This window comes from Pygoscelis adeliae, unplaced genomic scaffold, assembly GCF_000699105.1.
Source record: "Pygoscelis adeliae isolate BGI_AS28 unplaced genomic scaffold, ASM69910v1 Scaffold22, whole genome shotgun sequence".
Lineage (NCBI taxonomy): Eukaryota > Metazoa > Chordata > Aves > Sphenisciformes > Spheniscidae > Pygoscelis > Pygoscelis adeliae.
Genome location: NW_008824350.1, coordinates 2,580,267 through 2,597,496, shown reverse-complemented (window position 1 = coordinate 2,597,496; position 17,230 = coordinate 2,580,267). Strand labels below are relative to the sequence as shown.

The window sequence follows — 17,230 nt, the reverse complement described above, 5'->3', positions numbered from 1 at the left end:
AGCAGGAAAATTTTGCTCCAAAAGTTCTAAAATGCAAAAGACATTTAGTGCAACTACAGGGCCATGGACAGGTAGTGACATCACCTGCTCACTCCACCTGTACTGACTATAAAAAGACCATTGCCAGTCCTGAAGTAGCATTAGCATGATACTGACCTCATTAGTCCCACTGAGAAGGATGTGTGACACAGGCACTGCAGGAAAGGAGAGCAGGAGTTTTGCTCTAGTTGGCCTGTCTGAGCAAAACAATTTGGTATGTACTGTGTTAATAATGTGCCATGCTTACCGTGTGTAAAAAATGAAGTACATTAGTATTCATAGGTTCGATGGAATACATGTCTATGTGATGTCTCTCATAATGTTTAACCTGAGTCTATTAATGCATGCAGCCAGGGCTAATAAATATATGTTGTTGAGATTGGGGGCAGTTAGCAAGTAAACTAATGAAGAAACAGGTAAAATTAGCCTCCAGGAAAGCAAAGCACCCCACCCTAGGAAAAGGCAGCAACGACATTCGTGCTGTTCAGCTGCACAGCAGGTGACCGGGTGTGCAAAGCAAGGATGTCAAACCACTGCTAAAACTCCAAAGAGTAGCTGTGGATAAGACCATCAAAGGCACTTGTATTCATGTCTGAAAACTAACTCCTAAGGCACAGAAGTGAGGCAGGTACTGGAAAGTGTTCAGTAATTACAGAGCCAGTAACTGGTGCTGCTAGTGGCTGGCTTTGGAGAAGGCACTTTCCTGGAAGGGCTCAACTCAGTTTCAGGGATCGGATCCCCTGGAGCCACCATGGTGGCTTGTGGTGATCCCAAAGCACCAGAGAGGGAGTGAAGATTGAACAAAGTACTCAGGCATGTGGATGTGCCCTGTAGTAACCAGGGAGCCTTGGCTTAGACATCACAGAGGTATAAATAACAAATGGCCAAAATCCCGTCAGTGGTGAGTTTTGCCTAAAAAATTTAAGAGGTTTGGTTTGTTCTTCTGAACCTGCCATGGTCCCTGCAGCATAGAGAGTTGCATTTTAGGGCATATTTTCTCATCTTTGGGTTTTTCATTCAACTAATCAACAGAAAGGGTTGGCTATTCCTTAAACTGTAAGCACAACACTTGTTGCACAGCAACTTAACTCAGCTTGAAACAGAACAAGGAAGAGTTCCTAATTATTACTAAATAGCCTTAAACTAGAGAGAACAAGGTTAAAAAATATTTTTCAGCACATCTGGTCCTCTCATTTCCTAGAGGAAAGATTTACTATAACATGTCTGATGTCTCCTGGAAAACTATTATTTTTTTGTAGAAGCCAGAAGAATGATTAATCCAGGAAATCAGGTGTTGAAAATGCACTTCAAGATTATGCCATACTCTTTTTGGGAGTAAGTGGCACAATTTCACAGCTATTACTACCTACACTGGCAGTAAATTTGCCCTTGTGCTTTAGCCAGACATATTTAGCAGAAAGCCTATTCAAACCCACCCTTTTAAAGATATTAGTCTTGTTAAAACAGTGTTCATTTCTCATGTGCCAAGGATAGAAAACAGCACTAGGACTTTAACATGAAGCAAGACTGCGTAAGTGAAGTGATCAAAACGATAAGCGGGACAGTGTTTCACGGAAGGAGCTGGATGGGTTATCGTAGCTAATTAGACTGTTTGGCAGATGCTGAACCCTATCTATTCTCATCTAGGCTCCACCCAGCAGGAAAGTCTCTTTTACACTTTTCTTTTTAAATTCTCCTTTGCAGTACCTTTGTAACAGGAGTCCGCTGTTCCCCATCAGGATTCAGCTGCATAATACCTTCTTCTAGCTGAGTGGTTTGAGTGATCAGCTCCTGCAACAAGAAGGGCCAACATTACCCCTGGATAAACCATCCTGTCTCTTAAAAGCAATCCTCATCAGGAATTGAGAACTGCAGAACAGCAGTGAAGGGGAGCCCATGGCCAATGCTGGCTGTAGAGCCTCGGCAGGTACAGGTGTTTCCTGCTGTGCCCGGTGCCACTGCCTGCACTGTGCTTCCCCCAGTAAGCCTGAGCGGAGGCGTAGCAGCCAGGTAAGGTCCACCCTTTGCATGACACACAGGGAAGGAAAGGCAGCTCCTGGCCCTGGCTGTTAAAGGAACAGCAAACCTGTCTCCCATAAATACACCCTCTCATTAATCTTTCACCTTGAAGCATATCTCCATGCTATTTAATACCTATTCTAAGGTTGTATATGTCATGTCTCTAAAATGAAGAAAACCCCTCAATATACAAAATGCTCCCTTTGTAAATAAACTCTTACTCCCCAAGTAGTTTTCACTTCCTTCCTACGGTTTGCTATCATTTTTTAAATGTCGATAATGAGTTCTTGAAGCACTGACTTTCTTCATCCTGCACAGTCATTTGTAGTCAATGGTAGGTCAAGAAAGTAGTACCATCTTTGCACTATACGCAGCATAACCAGCTGAGATCCCAGATGCCTTGCTTTACTCTGCACCCTTCTTACCTGAGACAAAATGCAGTCTTGCTCCATTGTGGTCGCTGTCAGGTACACATCCAATGTTATCTGTGGCAATGCAATTTCATATCTCCCAGCTTCCACAGACACCAATAGTTCAAATGTCTCATATGCAGGTGAGCAACTATTTTATAAACTGACTCAGAGCCCCACCTCTGCCTGATTTCTCAAACCCAGTTATTCCCCTCCCATTTTCTTATGCTAGGAAGCTGAATCCTGTGGTCGAATAAGTAGGAAAAAATACCTTTGCCTGTACAGTAGGTGGAAGTATGCTGTTTGAGTCACTTTGCCCAATACTAGCCAATGGCAGGTTTATAAGTAATGGTAAGAGAAGGATGCCCTTTTATCTGGGCACTGAACTTTTCACTTAGCAAGACCTCAAAGCCTACAGAAATACTCTGCAAAAAGATGCAGCAACAGTACATTAATTCGATTTAGGTTATTGCCGTGGTTTAACCCCAGCTAGCAACTAAGCACCACACAGCTGCTCATTCACTCCCCCCCCCCTGCCCCCGGTGGGATGGGGAAGAGAATCAGAAGGGTAAAAGTGAGAAAACTCGTGGGTTGAGATTAAGACAGTTTAATAGGTAAAGCAAAAGCCGTGCACGCAAGCAAAGTGAAACAAGCTTCCCAACGGCAGGCGGTTGTGCAGCCATCCCCAGGAAAGCAGGGCTCCATCACGTGTAGCGGTTACTTGGGAAGACAAACACCATCCCTCCAAACGTCCCCCCCCCCCTTCCTTCTTCTTCCCCCAGCTTTATATGCTGAGCATGACGTCACATGGTATGGAATATCCCTTTGGCCAGTTTGGGTCAGCTGTCCTGGCTGTGCCCCCTCCCAGCTTCTTGTGCACCTCCTGGCTTGCAGAGTATGGAAAGCTAAAAAGTCCTTGACTTAGTATAAACACTGCTTAGCAACAACTAAAACATCAGTGTGTTATCACATTATTCTCACGATAAATCCAAAATACAGCACTATAGTAGCTACTAGGAAGAAAATTAACTCTGTCCCAGCCAAAACCAGGACACGGGGATCTGTGTCAGTAGGCAGATAGGATAAAACAGCTTGTTGTGGTTAAATGAAAAAAGAGGGACAACAGTATTGCTCTCAGACTAAACTGGTTCTTGCTAAAACCAGTTTAAGGCTTTCTGTACCACAGATGACCCTGCAATCCCAGGTCTAGGTGTGCAGAGCAAACACACTCACATGGTGGCTTATATCTACTCAGCCTTGGTCCAGCAGGGCTGGGTCTATCCTCAAGTTGTTGTATTCTTTCCCCTTCTTTCCTATGGCTCTTTATTATTATTTTTGTTTAGACGAAGAGTCCTGAAGCAATGACTTTCCTTAGCTTAGCTCCACCCCCTGTAAATAATTCTGCACCACTTTCCAGCTCAGACTGACTCTGGCTGTAATCTAGCTGCATTTAAGTGCCTGTATCTGACTCAATGAACCCTGCCAGCCAGAGGCAAAACTCAATACCGCCCGCTGCACCATTCTTGGCACACCTGTGAAGCCACCGCCACGGCAGGACACCTGTGCCTGCCCCTGTGAGCACCCAGCTGACCCCTATGCCATTGAAACCGGCATGGCTCCCAGCTCACTGGAACAGGATTAAAAAGGGCAGCCAAAGACTGTTGTATCTTCAACAGGTCATAACAGATCAAAACCTCTGGGGGAAGGGAATCCTTTGGCTTCCCTGCTTTCTTGGTGCATTGTCTATGAGCAAACGTTACCCACTCCCTGAGCATTCTTGAGCTTACTGGTTAAATGTTGCCACCAGCCAGCACAGTTCCCCTTTGCTCATTCCCATGCAAAATAATAACAACAGACATCACGGTCAGCTTGGTAGAATAAATGTTTGCCATAGGCTATGTTATTTCACAACACCGTGAAGGGTTGTGTCTACATACATGGCATGCTTCCTCTGTGTGCCAGCTGCAATGATGTAGCTTGATGAAATGTATTTTTCATTAGGTCACAGAAAACTCTTGGCAAGTGCTTTATTACAAGATCTCCTTGGAGGGTTAAGCTATAAACCAGACTGTCCATCAGGACTGGAGCTCTGAGACTGTTGCTCCCACAGTGTCAGTGGCCAAAAAGCTCTCGTTTTCACAAGTAACATTTGCAATCCACATCGGAAACAGCCCTTGTGGGAAGGAGGGACCGTGGCTCACTTTGTACCCCTGCAATCTGTCTCTGAGACATTCCTTTATCCGCGATGCTCACAGCAAATATTTGGTATGCTCTTATGCTCTTTGCAGAGGTAACAACAGTTTTGTTTTCCTGGAACAAGGAACACACTGTCAACCTGGTGCATATTACTGAAATGCCTGAATAAGTGGAGCAAGGCAGAATTTTTATTTTGCAAACAAGCCTTTATTGTCCGGTATTGTATACCTGAAATATTTGCATGTAAATAACATTTCTTCAGAGCTGGAGGTGGCATGAGTTTATGGCCAAAAACTGTGTTTATTTTTTCTCACCAGGGATTTCAGGTTCAAATGGAGGCGATTCCCAGGGTTATATGCAGAGCACATAGCACTGTATTTCTGATTATGACTAGTGAAACTACCATAAAACAAAAAAACCCAGCAGAAGTGCATACTCATTCAGAACCTAAAGAGTTTCAAATGTTAATACTTATGCTCTGATCTTTAGGCTTGCAACATTAGGCTACAGTTGCACAGAAAAGTAAGGTTTGGTTTGACATCATAAATGATAAAAGTGTTGGCAAAAGTCATTGTGAATCAATTTGTAAAGATAATTTGTCATTGTTTCTTGCCAAAATGAAAATCCTCAGAGTGTCATTTTGCACCAAGCCAAACATGTTATTTGACTGTAAATGAAACCTGTTATTTTCAGGTTGGGTTCCCTGGGCTGACGAGGTAGGCGGTCTATTAAAAAGAAGTTATGTTTCAAAACAAATATGTTTTGTAAAATATTAACATGAAATGTTTCAACTTAACCAAGAATGTTCCCTGGTTTATTTTAGCCCCAGATTATCACATCTAGTTGATAGATTTTTTTCACTGAATAGACTCTTTGTTCAAAATTTTCCCAGTTGGCATTAGGACACAAAACTTATTAATAAAAAAATGTATTTTCAATTTGACTTGCTCCTGGAATGCAAAGGTTGTTATGGATTTATAATTTTTACAGGTCACCCTCAGCACTTTCAACAGTTCAGAAAAGACACTTTCCATAAAAGGGAAAATGAAGAAAGTTTAAAAATGCAAACCCACAACAAATGTTATTGGTGGTTTTGTGCTAGATCCCATGGAGGGTCTGTTCAGATTGTTTTAAGATGGTCTTATTTGTTGGAGACTACTAACTCACTCCTGCTTATCTGCACAGTTTGAACAGGCAGAACTAAACAAATAAGCAATTTTGTTGAGGAGCATATGTCCTAGACTGTTTAAAAAAATTGCGTTGAGTAAAACAACAAAGTTTTCATTGTCTAGTAGAAGTAAAACATTTTCATTTCAAGCACTTTTTCTTTTTAATTTAAGAAAGGAAGTTTAATATGAGAAGTAACTCAACTGGGAAAAAAAAATCCAGGGTGTTTTATTTTGAAAGCTTCAAAATAAAATGTTAACTTTTTTATATACTGTCTCAACACAAAACAATCAAAACTGACATAAATTCACAGGAAATTTTGATGTGCCCAAATTACACCTTTCACTTTAAAAATTTTTTAAGTGAAAAATCTTACGCCACTTCCTCCTAAGTTGCTCCTTCCCATCTACGTATGATTCATTCACAGCCCAAGAGAGCCCAGGAGGTGGACGCGATTCATGGGGCTGGCTGTGTGCACACACTTGTCCCTCTTTCTTACGTTTCCAACCTCTGCAGCTATTCTTCAGGACACTTGCAAAACAGAGTTGACCCAGGGATCCAATGCCAGCTTCCAGTCGTGTCTCAGGTTTTCTTAATTTTCCAGGGTTGGATGCACCTTGTGTTCCACGAAGAAGAATTGTGGGGAGCAGAAAATTTATATCCGCTTCTTACGGCCTGTAGGTATGTTGGCTCGGTTGTATTACTGTAGCACTGTGGTGGTAGAAAATTATTTTCCTCTAAGTCATACATTATAATAAGTTAGGCTTAAAATAACACTATTTTTAAAATCTAACAAGGATTTTAGGTAAAGAGTGTTCCACAGACAACCTTAATTTAGGGAACAAAGCAAATATAAAAATTTCCCAGGCAATGTCTTTGACTATAGAGGCCACTTCTTGGGAATGGAAAAAAAAAAACAACAAACCACTGAGCCACCTGGGGTAGTTTCTTTCTGTAGTGCAGAACGGCCAGTGTTCAAAAAGCTATGTCCCTTCTGTGTCCTAGAGCATGAAAAACTCCTCTGAGAAGATAGGGGCAGTTGGATGGGTGATTAGCACATGTTTTGCCTTCTCCTTTGCATCGCTATCTGCAAGGCTTGCATAATCATCTGTGAGTTGTTCAGGACGTTGTATTCACTGAGGTTTAGCAGCCGGCGGTAATTCTCATCCGTATACCTGACTGAGAACATGCAGTAGGGGGAAAAGCGACTGGTCAAATCAAGTTGTCCTCCCTCCATCTCTGAGCAGCAGCGCTTGACACCTGGAGAGAAAGAGAAATTGCTGCTGTGACATGGCGTTTATCTCAGTCAGTGACAAGCTGTCCACAGGAGCCCAAAGAGGGGGGCTTTTCTCCGGAAGAAAATTCATAGGGTTTAAATGCACAAATAATGCAGGTCATGTATCCCCACCCCTAGTCAAAAGGATGTCATGTGCCTGAAGTGATGAGGACACAAGGGAGAAGTGAGGGACAGCATTGTAATGGTCATCTACAGCTTACTCATAAACATCTGTCTCATTAAAGCCATGGATCAGTCAAGGATATCAGCCTGAAAGGACACTCCATTATAGCCACTGCCAGTGCACTGCAGGTCTTATCCTGAGCAGCTGGGACCTCTGTGAACCCCGGCTGAGGGAGGGGAGTTGCTAGTAACAGAACAGAATTTAAGTGAGAAAGGAATAATAGAAACATATGGAAACTTAAAGTTCCTGCAATCCTGAATGCAGTCTCAGGGGGCCTGCCACCAGGATCTATCTCCGCCTTTCCATTTCTTGTGTCTCCCAAATTCCACAAATGCAGAATTTTAGACTTTACGTCCCTGCTACCAAGGAGCAAAGCAAATGCATCCTACTAACTGGCAGTAAAGGAGAGGAATACAAAGCAGGTGGCCTGGCAGAAAAAGAATGACAGGCCCCGAGCACAGCACAGTGAGCAAAATGACCCCTGGGCTGATGCTGTACCAAAAGGAGACACACTGATCTTGACATTGCAGGAGTTCAGCCTGAAAGCCAGGTTCTTGCTCCCCCACGATTCATACATGACACTGTGCCTCCTCAAGCGTAGAATGAAATCCCTGGACAACAGACAATATATGCAGGGGAAGATAATCTGTGAGAGCTATACTTTTCCCAGGAAAAAACTTTTGCAATTAGCTAGCAACACTTTATGTTACAAATAGGAGAGAGATGAAGGTAAACACCATCCAGAAGACAAGGGCTGTGTCTGTCCTCTTAGGGCCACAAGGATGACATGAATGAACATAGTAGCTTTGGCAGGGATGGGGAAAACAAGTTTAATTAGCTAAAGTGCTCCCCCATGAACCCAGCCAGCAAAGATAGCCAGCAGCAGAGAAGGCTCTGTCTGAGTCAGGGAAGCAGGTAGTGGTGTCTTTTGTTTAATGCTTTGCCACTATTTGTAACTTACCAGGTGCTTTGTACTCTCGGAAGGTATCATTCACAAGGGGAAGAAAAATCACGATCGGACATCCTGGCAAATCTGAATCTTGGAAGAGGTAGCACTCCTTCAGGTTTTTCTTATCTTCATCAGTCAAAGAAATTTTGGGGAATGGGATTTTCTGCTCTGAGTAGTATTTGTACGCCTTATCTAGAGACTGGAGTATTACAGAAATGGTCAGCACCGGAATTCAACTTGGTTGCCTTAAAGCCCCCAAATTGTTATCTAGTATTAAGGTTTAGTGACCCAGATCCATAGGGTGAGTTCCTTCTTATCAAGGGTTACACATAATTACTGCATACAGTAACCACAATGCTAATCACAAGCTGTAAACACAACTTCAGAGTTAGAGAATTCGTCTAGGACACTGCTTTTTAAAAAATGGAAGCAATTTGCAGAAGTTTAGGGTAAAGCATATAGTTTTAATAAATGAAAGAGCCTGTGTTTAATATATTGTATGGAATTTAGAAAAGAAAACCACAGCAAGAAAATGTTTACAGTATCTTAGTACGTGCTTGGAAGCCAGAAGATAAGAAAGTTAAGTTTGAATGTGCAATTATGTCTCTGCCTGTGCAGGCATTATGGCACAGTGTTAACTGAGATTGATATTTTACTGAGAAAGTCTGAAGTACTAGGCTATACTGTACCTTTTCCCTGAAATGTTTAATACAATACCATGTTCTACTATGTACTGTGTTATTTACTCTGCACCACCTAATAGTGGGCACTATCAAATAGGAAACAGTTTCTACCAAAGTGCTTAAAATTGCAGCAGCCTTTCTTCATAAAATTAATCTAGACAATGTATGAGGTTGAAATGAGACTTCATTACATGTACATCTCATACATCATATAGCTTATTAACAGTAGCACAGCTGTTCTCATTCACAAAAAATAATTCCATTTAAGCAGGCCAAGATGCTTAACAGCTAGTTTCTAACTAACCTCAGTTTGAGATATAAAGACCCAAACTTCTTACCTGCAAGGCCTTATAGACAGCAAATTAACTTTACCTCCATGAAACTGGAGTTTCTGCAGGAAGGTGCTTGTCATTGAATTTTCCTAGTAGCATCTTATTTGTCAGCCCAGAAATGATCTGCCTCTGACTATCCCCTTAACCCCTTCTATATCCTAACTTAAGTCAGGAGAAATCAATTCCTCATCTTTATGCATATTCCTGTGGAGGGTCTGGAAACCTGCTTGATTCAGCATAAAGCAGAAGAGGCTTTTCCTATCATTCTGGAAGAGACCGTGCTGATGTTCTCTTGAATAATTCAACATGTTCAGAAACCAGCAAGAGAGATTCCAGGAGTGGCCGGAAGAAATAGGAACAATATTAATCACGACAGTGAAAAACGTAGGGGAATGCAGTAGTTAGAAACTGAACAGCTGAAATAACTAGCCGTTCTAGGTGCTACAGGCTAGACATTTACAAGCAAAAGGAGAGACAACACATGGTAACAAGATCCTCCTCACCGACGTATGTGATCCAGTAGTATAACTTAAATATATGATGACATCCACTTCCCTCTGTGGCCTTAAAAGTGGTGGACTGCTGGTATTGATGAAAAATCCAGCGTCTATCATGCCCAGGTGATCGGGATTTTGCATCAGCTGGTTGGGACGTGAGTCTAACACAGTGTCTAAAACGAAAATATTTCTTGGAATAAGAAATGATCTGTAGGTATTTTGACTGGAAAAAGAAATGGAAGGTGGAACAGACAGTCCCAGAGGCCTGGTTTAATTTAATTGCCACACTACTGGATTGTCAAATAGGCGTGCGAGGGACTGCAAAACGCCACCTAAGTTCCTGTTCTGAAAAATTGTCTAGGTTGAGATTCCAGGCAATATATTCCAGTAACTTGTTATACTCGTTAGTGCCAGTAAGCTACTTCTAATACTTAACCTAGATCTGCCTTGCTTCTTTTCAATCATTGTTTCATCTTTTATCCATCATTGATTTGGAGAATAAAATATTCCCGTCCCTTTTTACATTTGGATTTATGCCTCCCCCTCAGTCCCCTCTTCTTTGGACTACAGAGCCCCATTCCTTTCCAGCTTTCTCTTGTAGGTCATATTTTCTGGGATATTCCAGTTGCATCTGAAGTTAGAGGCACAGTCTTGCCAAATTAAGCTTTCTCCCATATTCATTCTGTTCTTTGCTACTTTAAATTCGGTTCTGTCAACTGCAAGCCTACCCTCTCAGTCTGGACCACAGAGATCTCAGCTAAAGCACATAAACACATGCTTATATTTAAAAACAGTCTTAAATACCTGGCAACACTGAAGTCTTAGTCTCTTCTCTCCATTCAGAGAAGCAATGTTCTTTCAGGAGATTTTTTTTCCCCTGCCAAGACGGACAGGGTTCTTTCCTAAATTCCCCACCTCAAAACCACCTGAAAATGATGCCTGTTAAATATTAGTCCCCGTTACCTTTCCATCGACAGAAGTGCTCATTCTCCAGGTAGTTGTTATGCAGCTGGTAGCCCTTTAGGAAATTGTGGTGCTGGGCGACAGAGAAGCGGTCAGTCAATGCTCCCCGAAGGGCACTGGACAGGGGGCCAGGAGGAGTGTACATGCGAGTCCTCAGCTCATGGGGTCTTGTAGGCAGCACTGGGTCTTCATCTAGAGGAGGGAAGAAAAATTAGTGAACTGTTTGTTAAATGATGTTCATTTCTGGTTGTCCTGGTGTGTAAGGAGACCTCAGGGGTTGTTCTGGGATGATTCACTAAACACACAAAAACTATTCTGAAGGAGAGGAATGGCTGCTAGGACCTACAAAGCTCTGCTGGTGGTCTTAAGCTTTGGCCTGAAGACAGTTCATCAGAAGCAGTCTTTAGTCCTGGAAAAGGGACACCTTAAGGGAACTAAGCAATTCAGAGAATGTCCTGTCAGAAAGAGTTACATATCCTCACAGGAAGATATCACGAAACAGGCAAGCATGGAGAAAACGGGGCTGAAGCATATGCTCCCACTCAGTCAGATGGGCACCATGGAGTCTATTGCAACAGTGACGGCTTCAACCTGATACTCACCCATGGCTACATGAGCATATGCTTAATCAGTAGAATGAGAGCATCCCAGGAAAACCTGGGGCATACGTTCATATTTAGAAACTATAGGTAGTTTTCAGGGTGACTACATGGCAGCATATGTGGGTGAACAGTAGAAACGGCACAAGGTGTGGTTTCTTGACATCACAACCTGCTTTGCCGGACCAAGTGGCTGACGGTGCAGCAGGAGAGACTTGGTGGTTTCCGTGATTGCACAGATGTATTTCTTTGTTTTCAGGATGTCTGTAATTACAGTTACTATCATATTAAATGATTTAGTAATAAAACCATGGTTTCTGTATTGCTTCAGAAAGTACCCTCTGGGCCTCGTTTATCTTTGTGCCGGGATGAATCCAATGCAGTAATTACTGTATTGAGTAATAAAATAAAACCCCCAGAAATAGTGATTAACCAATTGATATTCAGGTGTATTCTCTGCACAGGCAGTAAAAATAACTTCATTCTCTGCCACTGGTTCCTGGTTCTGTATGGCTGAGTGAGAATGGGCAATGCCAAAACACTTCCTGAGAAATGTGTGACCCCTCTAAAACTTCCTTTTAAGGACAGAGCCTTTTAATCAGTAGAGTTTTATTAAGTCGAGTAATTACAGCAGCATTTCCCTGATTACCCTCTTCCTCTTAGTCTTTACAGTGGGAGGGGAAGTCACTATCTCTTAGGAGGATCCTATGATGCTGGCTTCAACGTAGTTGACAGGATGATGCCAAAAGGCATCCAGAAGACTAAGTGACCATAAATGAAAGGCTTAATAATTTCTCACCAACTTCTTCTATTCTGTCTTGTGTCCATCTCTTCCAGAAGTCCTCTGAACTGTGGGACAGTCCCCATATTTGTAATAGGTTCACAGAAAATATACTGCTCCACATACCTGTAAAAGGAATTAGGGAACACAAGGACACATTCTAACAAGAAACTGCCTTTTTCCTTCTATTTTGACCTCCTGGATTAATTTTTGAAATGGCTTAATTCAAATATTTCTAAACTTTTGGGCTGTTATATTTCTTTAAATTTTCTATGGCGTTGGTTCAGGTCATGCTGCCACCAGTTCTGCGCCTAACCTACTGCATGGCTCTGCTGCACAGTAAAGAGAGAGAGGAATGGGAGACAGGTAAAGGAGGAAAAAACACTTGCTCAAGAAGTGAAATAAGAGCTCAGATAACGCAGACATCACAAAAACTTCCTTTCCATCCCTGTCTTCCTTACTCCAGCTTCTCTTTTTCTGCATATGCTCTGGTCAGCTTTCACGCACCCTGAATTGTTTCCCAGCGGAATGAATTGGCTCTTCAGCCATTTGGTTTGTAAGAGAAGATCTCACACTGCAGCATGTAAAGGCTCACAGACCCAGTGGGCTCCTGCTCCAATGTGCACTCTTTTCTGCATCCAAGATTGCCACTGTGCTCTCTTTTCTGCATCCAAGATTGCCCCTTTCTGCCTCCCCACAGGGGCACTGGTGGCTTTGTTGACAAAACACAATGCCACCATTTCATCTGCCATTGTAAATTTAAGTATGTGTTCTAATTAGTCTACCACAATTGGACTTCTTAATTTCCAGTGGGGCACAGAAACCAGTACAGCATACACAGTATGTGGAAAATTAATTTCTCAGTAGTGGACCAGGTAAAAAGGGCTAGCCCAAGATGTAGTATTTTAAAGATACTCCTTGGGATTACAGACTATTTAATATCACAGCAAGTTTACTGAAACCAAGGAGCTTCTAAGCAGCACGAGTGTAAGAAGAGATGACTGAAACCGAACTCACTCTGCTCTGTGTTCCCCTGCCAGTGATTCTGACTCTTTGGTAAAGGGATATTGTTACTTTTACACACAATCCATCAATACAAGTCAGGGACTGACCAGAGGAATTCAGAGACCCTTCGCTTTTGGTGTCATTTTTTGTCCTGGGCAGCCTGCATCTTTAGTAGATGGGATTCTCTACATGGAGTTGAAGTTAAACCTCGCAGTTGAAGCACAGCTGCAGGTTTCCTGCTGTCTCAAAATTTTTGTAAGTTGGAGTGCATTCAGAGAGGAATTGGAAGAATAACCAAAGAAGTGGGAACTATTCCTTACAATGAAAGAATTAAGGAGCTTTAGCTATTCCATCTATAAGACACAATGTTAAAAAGTTTGTGCATACTAAGACAGTGACAAGAAACTGAAAAGAGATGTGGGATTTTTTACTGTATTCTTTTGGAAAAACTACTACACAACCCCATTTCCCAGCAGGCGATATCATAGCAGTCTTCAGTATGTTAGACCAGAAATATCCACCTTCTCATTACCACCATTGTACCCCTCCAAAGTGCCTTTGTGCCAGGACAACACAATACATCACCTTGAAGGTAGCAGATCCGGGATTCGGGGAGCTTTTTTAACAAGCGTCCCATGAAGAACTCGCTTCCGAAATGCTCTGTGCGAACGAACGCGCCGTACTTCAGAAGTCCCACCTCGTAGGGGGTGAACTCCACCCACTCTGCAATACAGCCATAACAGGACACTTAGAGGGCTCTCAGCCAGGTGTGGAGAGAGGGGCAGCTAGGGCATACATTGGTCTGACTTCTGTTTGCTACACTGCCTTGCGTAGCTTTGCCTTGCAAAGCCTTGCTTATAAATGACCGCCTGCAGGGCTAGGCAGCTGAGCTCAGACATTGTGACAATGGGGAGGCAGGAGCAATTACACTGCTCATCATGGTGCTGCCAGTGGCACAAGGCGCACGCTGGGAGCATGGCAAGGCTCCACCTCTTACACACCCCATGTGCACACACCGGTCGAGGGTTCTCCAGCGTGCACGAGGTTTTGCTCTGCCTTTGCATATGCCACATCTGGGTGAAAGTACTTCCACTGTTATCAATACAGTTAATTTAACTTCCCTTGAATAATTTGGTTATGTACAAAGACAGGTACTCTCAGAAATGAGGTTTTTGTAAAAGGTCAATTATACTCTTTATGTGTGGTACTAAGGAAGACAGAACTAGTCCTTGACTTTCTCAGATATCCTCTCCAAGTGAAGTGCAGTTGTTTGATATAACTGCAGTGTGAGCAAAGACTGGCACAGAAAGGTCATGGACCATAATTTCCTTTTCATTCAGAAGCGGTTCATTTTTTCACTCCAACCATAAAGAATTTGATCTGAATTCCTTCTCCGCCTCTTCTCCTCCTCCAGCTGCTTCTCCTCATGGAAAAAAATAACCAAAACAATGAGCAAAGCAAAAGATTCAATTGGGAGTAGGTTGGATGCTTTTCCAAACTTTATCGTAACTATGTGGTCTTTCTTCATATTGAAACTATAACTGGGCATTGACAAAAAGCAGTATTTAATTCTCAGACAATTCCAATACTTCTTATTCTAGGTAGATCAGATAATATTTCAAAAATGGCCTTTCTGGCAGGATTTCGACTGTGTATGTCTAGACAGTGAAATGTTGATCTCGAAAATCTCTTGTATTAAAATTGTGAGGCATGCAGGTGATGGTTATTTCTCCAAAAAACAACTAACACACCAGGACTGTTTTCTCCAAGTGCTACCAAGCAGAGAAGAGCGAATCACAGGAATTCAGTTGCCAGTTTTAGCCCCACAGGATCTGAAACATCATCCTTACCTTTGAAATCATTAGTGCTGTAGTTGTCCCGGACGCTGACTGACACATAGATGGGCAGTGGGTTCTGGCCATCACACAGTGCTTCTTGCTGCTCCGAAAGTTTGTGGGGGTCTTTCTGGTTTTGAAGAAAAACAGTTATGTGAGAAGAGATTGAAATGACACATGGTGAATTCGATGGCTCCAGCGCTGGAGGAGCCGGGCAGCTCTGCCCCCAGCACGCAGAACGTGTCATGGCAGCTCTATTGCACAGAGCACTGCAGGCACCCACCCGCCCGTGACAGAGCAGTCTCCCAGGGTCCAGCCTGACTTTGTGCACAGGTTCACAAAAAAATGAGGAGAGGGAAAACTACTTCTGCGTACATGTCTGCATGTACTAGAAAGTACTGTCCTGGCAAGTAGGAGAAGGGGCAAGCTGCCCCTTAGGGTGAGGAGCATAGTGAGTAGTCCTTGCTCTCTGGGGGCTGAAGGAAGCCCTTGAGCATGCCGGCATTGAGTTCCCTTTCTTAGTACACAACAGCTATCACAGTCCAGCCTTGCAAGGGAACTGGAATTTGGCAGCAAATTATTTGCATCCCACCCAGCTTCTTTTCTGGAAAAACATATTCTCATTGAAGAGGTTTGTAAAAAACAAAATCTCATGAACTGCTGACACATTTAAGAGCAACTAATTCTGACAGATTAGGGAGAGGTTAATGTTTACACAGCAATAGTCAGCACTGCTCAAAGGGAAAGATGCTTGGCTAGATTGTGAGGGGGACCTCATCTAGCTGAGATTAAAAGAGAGGCAGCTATTCAGCTTATTCCTTTGTTTAATATGTAGTATTCCTCTCTGTATGTATTTATTTTCTGTTTATGTATATGTAATACTATATATGTACTTATATAAAAATAAATAAATAGAACCAAACGAATGGCTGAATGACTGCAGCATTTCTGCCCCTACTGGAGGACACTGCTGTTCAATCCTCAACCACTCGTCCCTTCCCACTTCCCAAGTGCCAAAGCACACATCTTTGAACCATGGTCCAGCTGGAGAGAAGAGGGAGTGGACTGCTGTACTGTAGGGGTAGAAACCACTTCAAATAACAGAAAAGCAAATTTGTTATTGCTTGTAAAAATTAATATCACTTAAACCAGCTACTGTCTGAGCAGTCCTTCTCAGCAAAAGTAAAATATGCACTTGCCTCCGGTGTACCTGCAGATCAAGTTACCTTCCAGTGGATGCAAATCACCAAGCACTCTAGCTGTTTCACGCTTGCTTCGGATAGATAGTTTTCACATTGTTGAGATTACTCTGCTTTGCATCTTAAACTCTTTTTGCATGTGTAATCTGCATCTTAGGCAGACTGCCCGAGATTGCCTCCACTTCTATTTAAATACCAGCCAGAGTTCAAATGGCTGCATCCACAATCTAATTTATTAACATATAGGATGCATTTCTCCGTAGGCAGACTATTAAAGGAAATAAAAAAATCTGGGAGTTTGTTGACATGGAGAACTCCACTCTGTTTTGAGGTACGTTCTCTGAAATGGTGGGCTAGTTTCCTCTCCATTCACTAAGAGAAAAATACATGGTTCTCTAAGAAATGGAATAAACATCATACCCCATCATTTAGTAAGTACTCAATCATGAGCCCCCAAAGATCTATAAATGATGTCCTGTATCCCTCTTCTTTCCGCTGACAAAGCTGCTTGTTGTAGTACTTCATGCGATCCATAGAGAAACAGCCCATCTTGCATTTGGTTGCTTGTTTCTGAGCTTCACCAATATGCGAGTCTAGGTCCTTCTGTGACCAGTAAGCATCTCTGTATAAGTTGGCCATGGTCCTAGAGAAAGATAATACAGACAGCAAAAGTCAAAAGGAGAAAAAAAAGACCTGAAATTTTGTGCCTTTGGGGACAGAGATTTACGTTTAGGGATTCACTTCTGCTCGCAAATACTCTGGTTTTGCTGCTCCACCCAGCAGAATGAACACTCCAGAGTTTCTATGACTGTTTTAAAGATGGCCCTGAAGGAAAAGGTAATTTTTTTATGTTCTTGACTTTTTTTTCCTAAACAGAACTGACAGCAGCTTGAGGGATAAAATTGCCAGGTGTGAACATAGGTACATTTCTGAAGCACACATTAGGCAGACAATTACAATAAGTTTTCTTTGCTTGTTTTCTAGAACCATAAATCAGTTCACACCAGCTACTGTCTCTTGGCTTTGTATCACTTGGTGTTAATCTTATGGTATCACTATGCTTTGTTTTAATGCCATCCTCTATTTTACCAACTTT

At 42.5% G+C, this 17,230-nt stretch overlaps 2 protein-coding genes across 2 annotated transcripts in view; both read right to left on the bottom strand.

Annotated features, from left to right (window-relative positions):
• Positions 1-2,510, bottom strand: part of LOC103912848 (cytosolic phospholipase A2 epsilon-like) — a 17,771-nt gene extending 15,261 nt beyond the window's left edge. The window contains exons 1-2 of the mRNA XM_009319254.1: positions 2,484-2,510; positions 1,747-1,830 (exon numbers count right to left, since the gene is read on the bottom strand). Of these exons, the coding sequence (XP_009317529.1) occupies positions 1,747-1,830; positions 2,484-2,510 (111 nt within the window). The remainder of the gene's footprint in view (positions 1-1,746; positions 1,831-2,483) is intronic.
• A 4,372-nt stretch (positions 2,511-6,882) lies between these two features.
• The window catches only part of LOC103912846 (cytosolic phospholipase A2 epsilon-like), a 36,861-nt gene continuing 26,513 nt past the window's right edge, over positions 6,883-17,230 (bottom strand). Inside the window, exons 15-22 of the mRNA XM_009319253.1 lie at positions 16,555-16,777; positions 14,951-15,065; positions 13,686-13,823; positions 12,114-12,221; positions 10,716-10,907; positions 9,759-9,925; positions 8,253-8,439; positions 6,883-7,091 (exon numbers count right to left, since the gene is read on the bottom strand). Coding sequence (XP_009317528.1) covers positions 6,883-7,091; positions 8,253-8,439; positions 9,759-9,925; positions 10,716-10,907; positions 12,114-12,221; positions 13,686-13,823; positions 14,951-15,065; positions 16,555-16,777 — 1,339 coding nt within the window. The remainder of the gene's footprint in view (positions 7,092-8,252; positions 8,440-9,758; positions 9,926-10,715; positions 10,908-12,113; positions 12,222-13,685; positions 13,824-14,950; positions 15,066-16,554; positions 16,778-17,230) is intronic.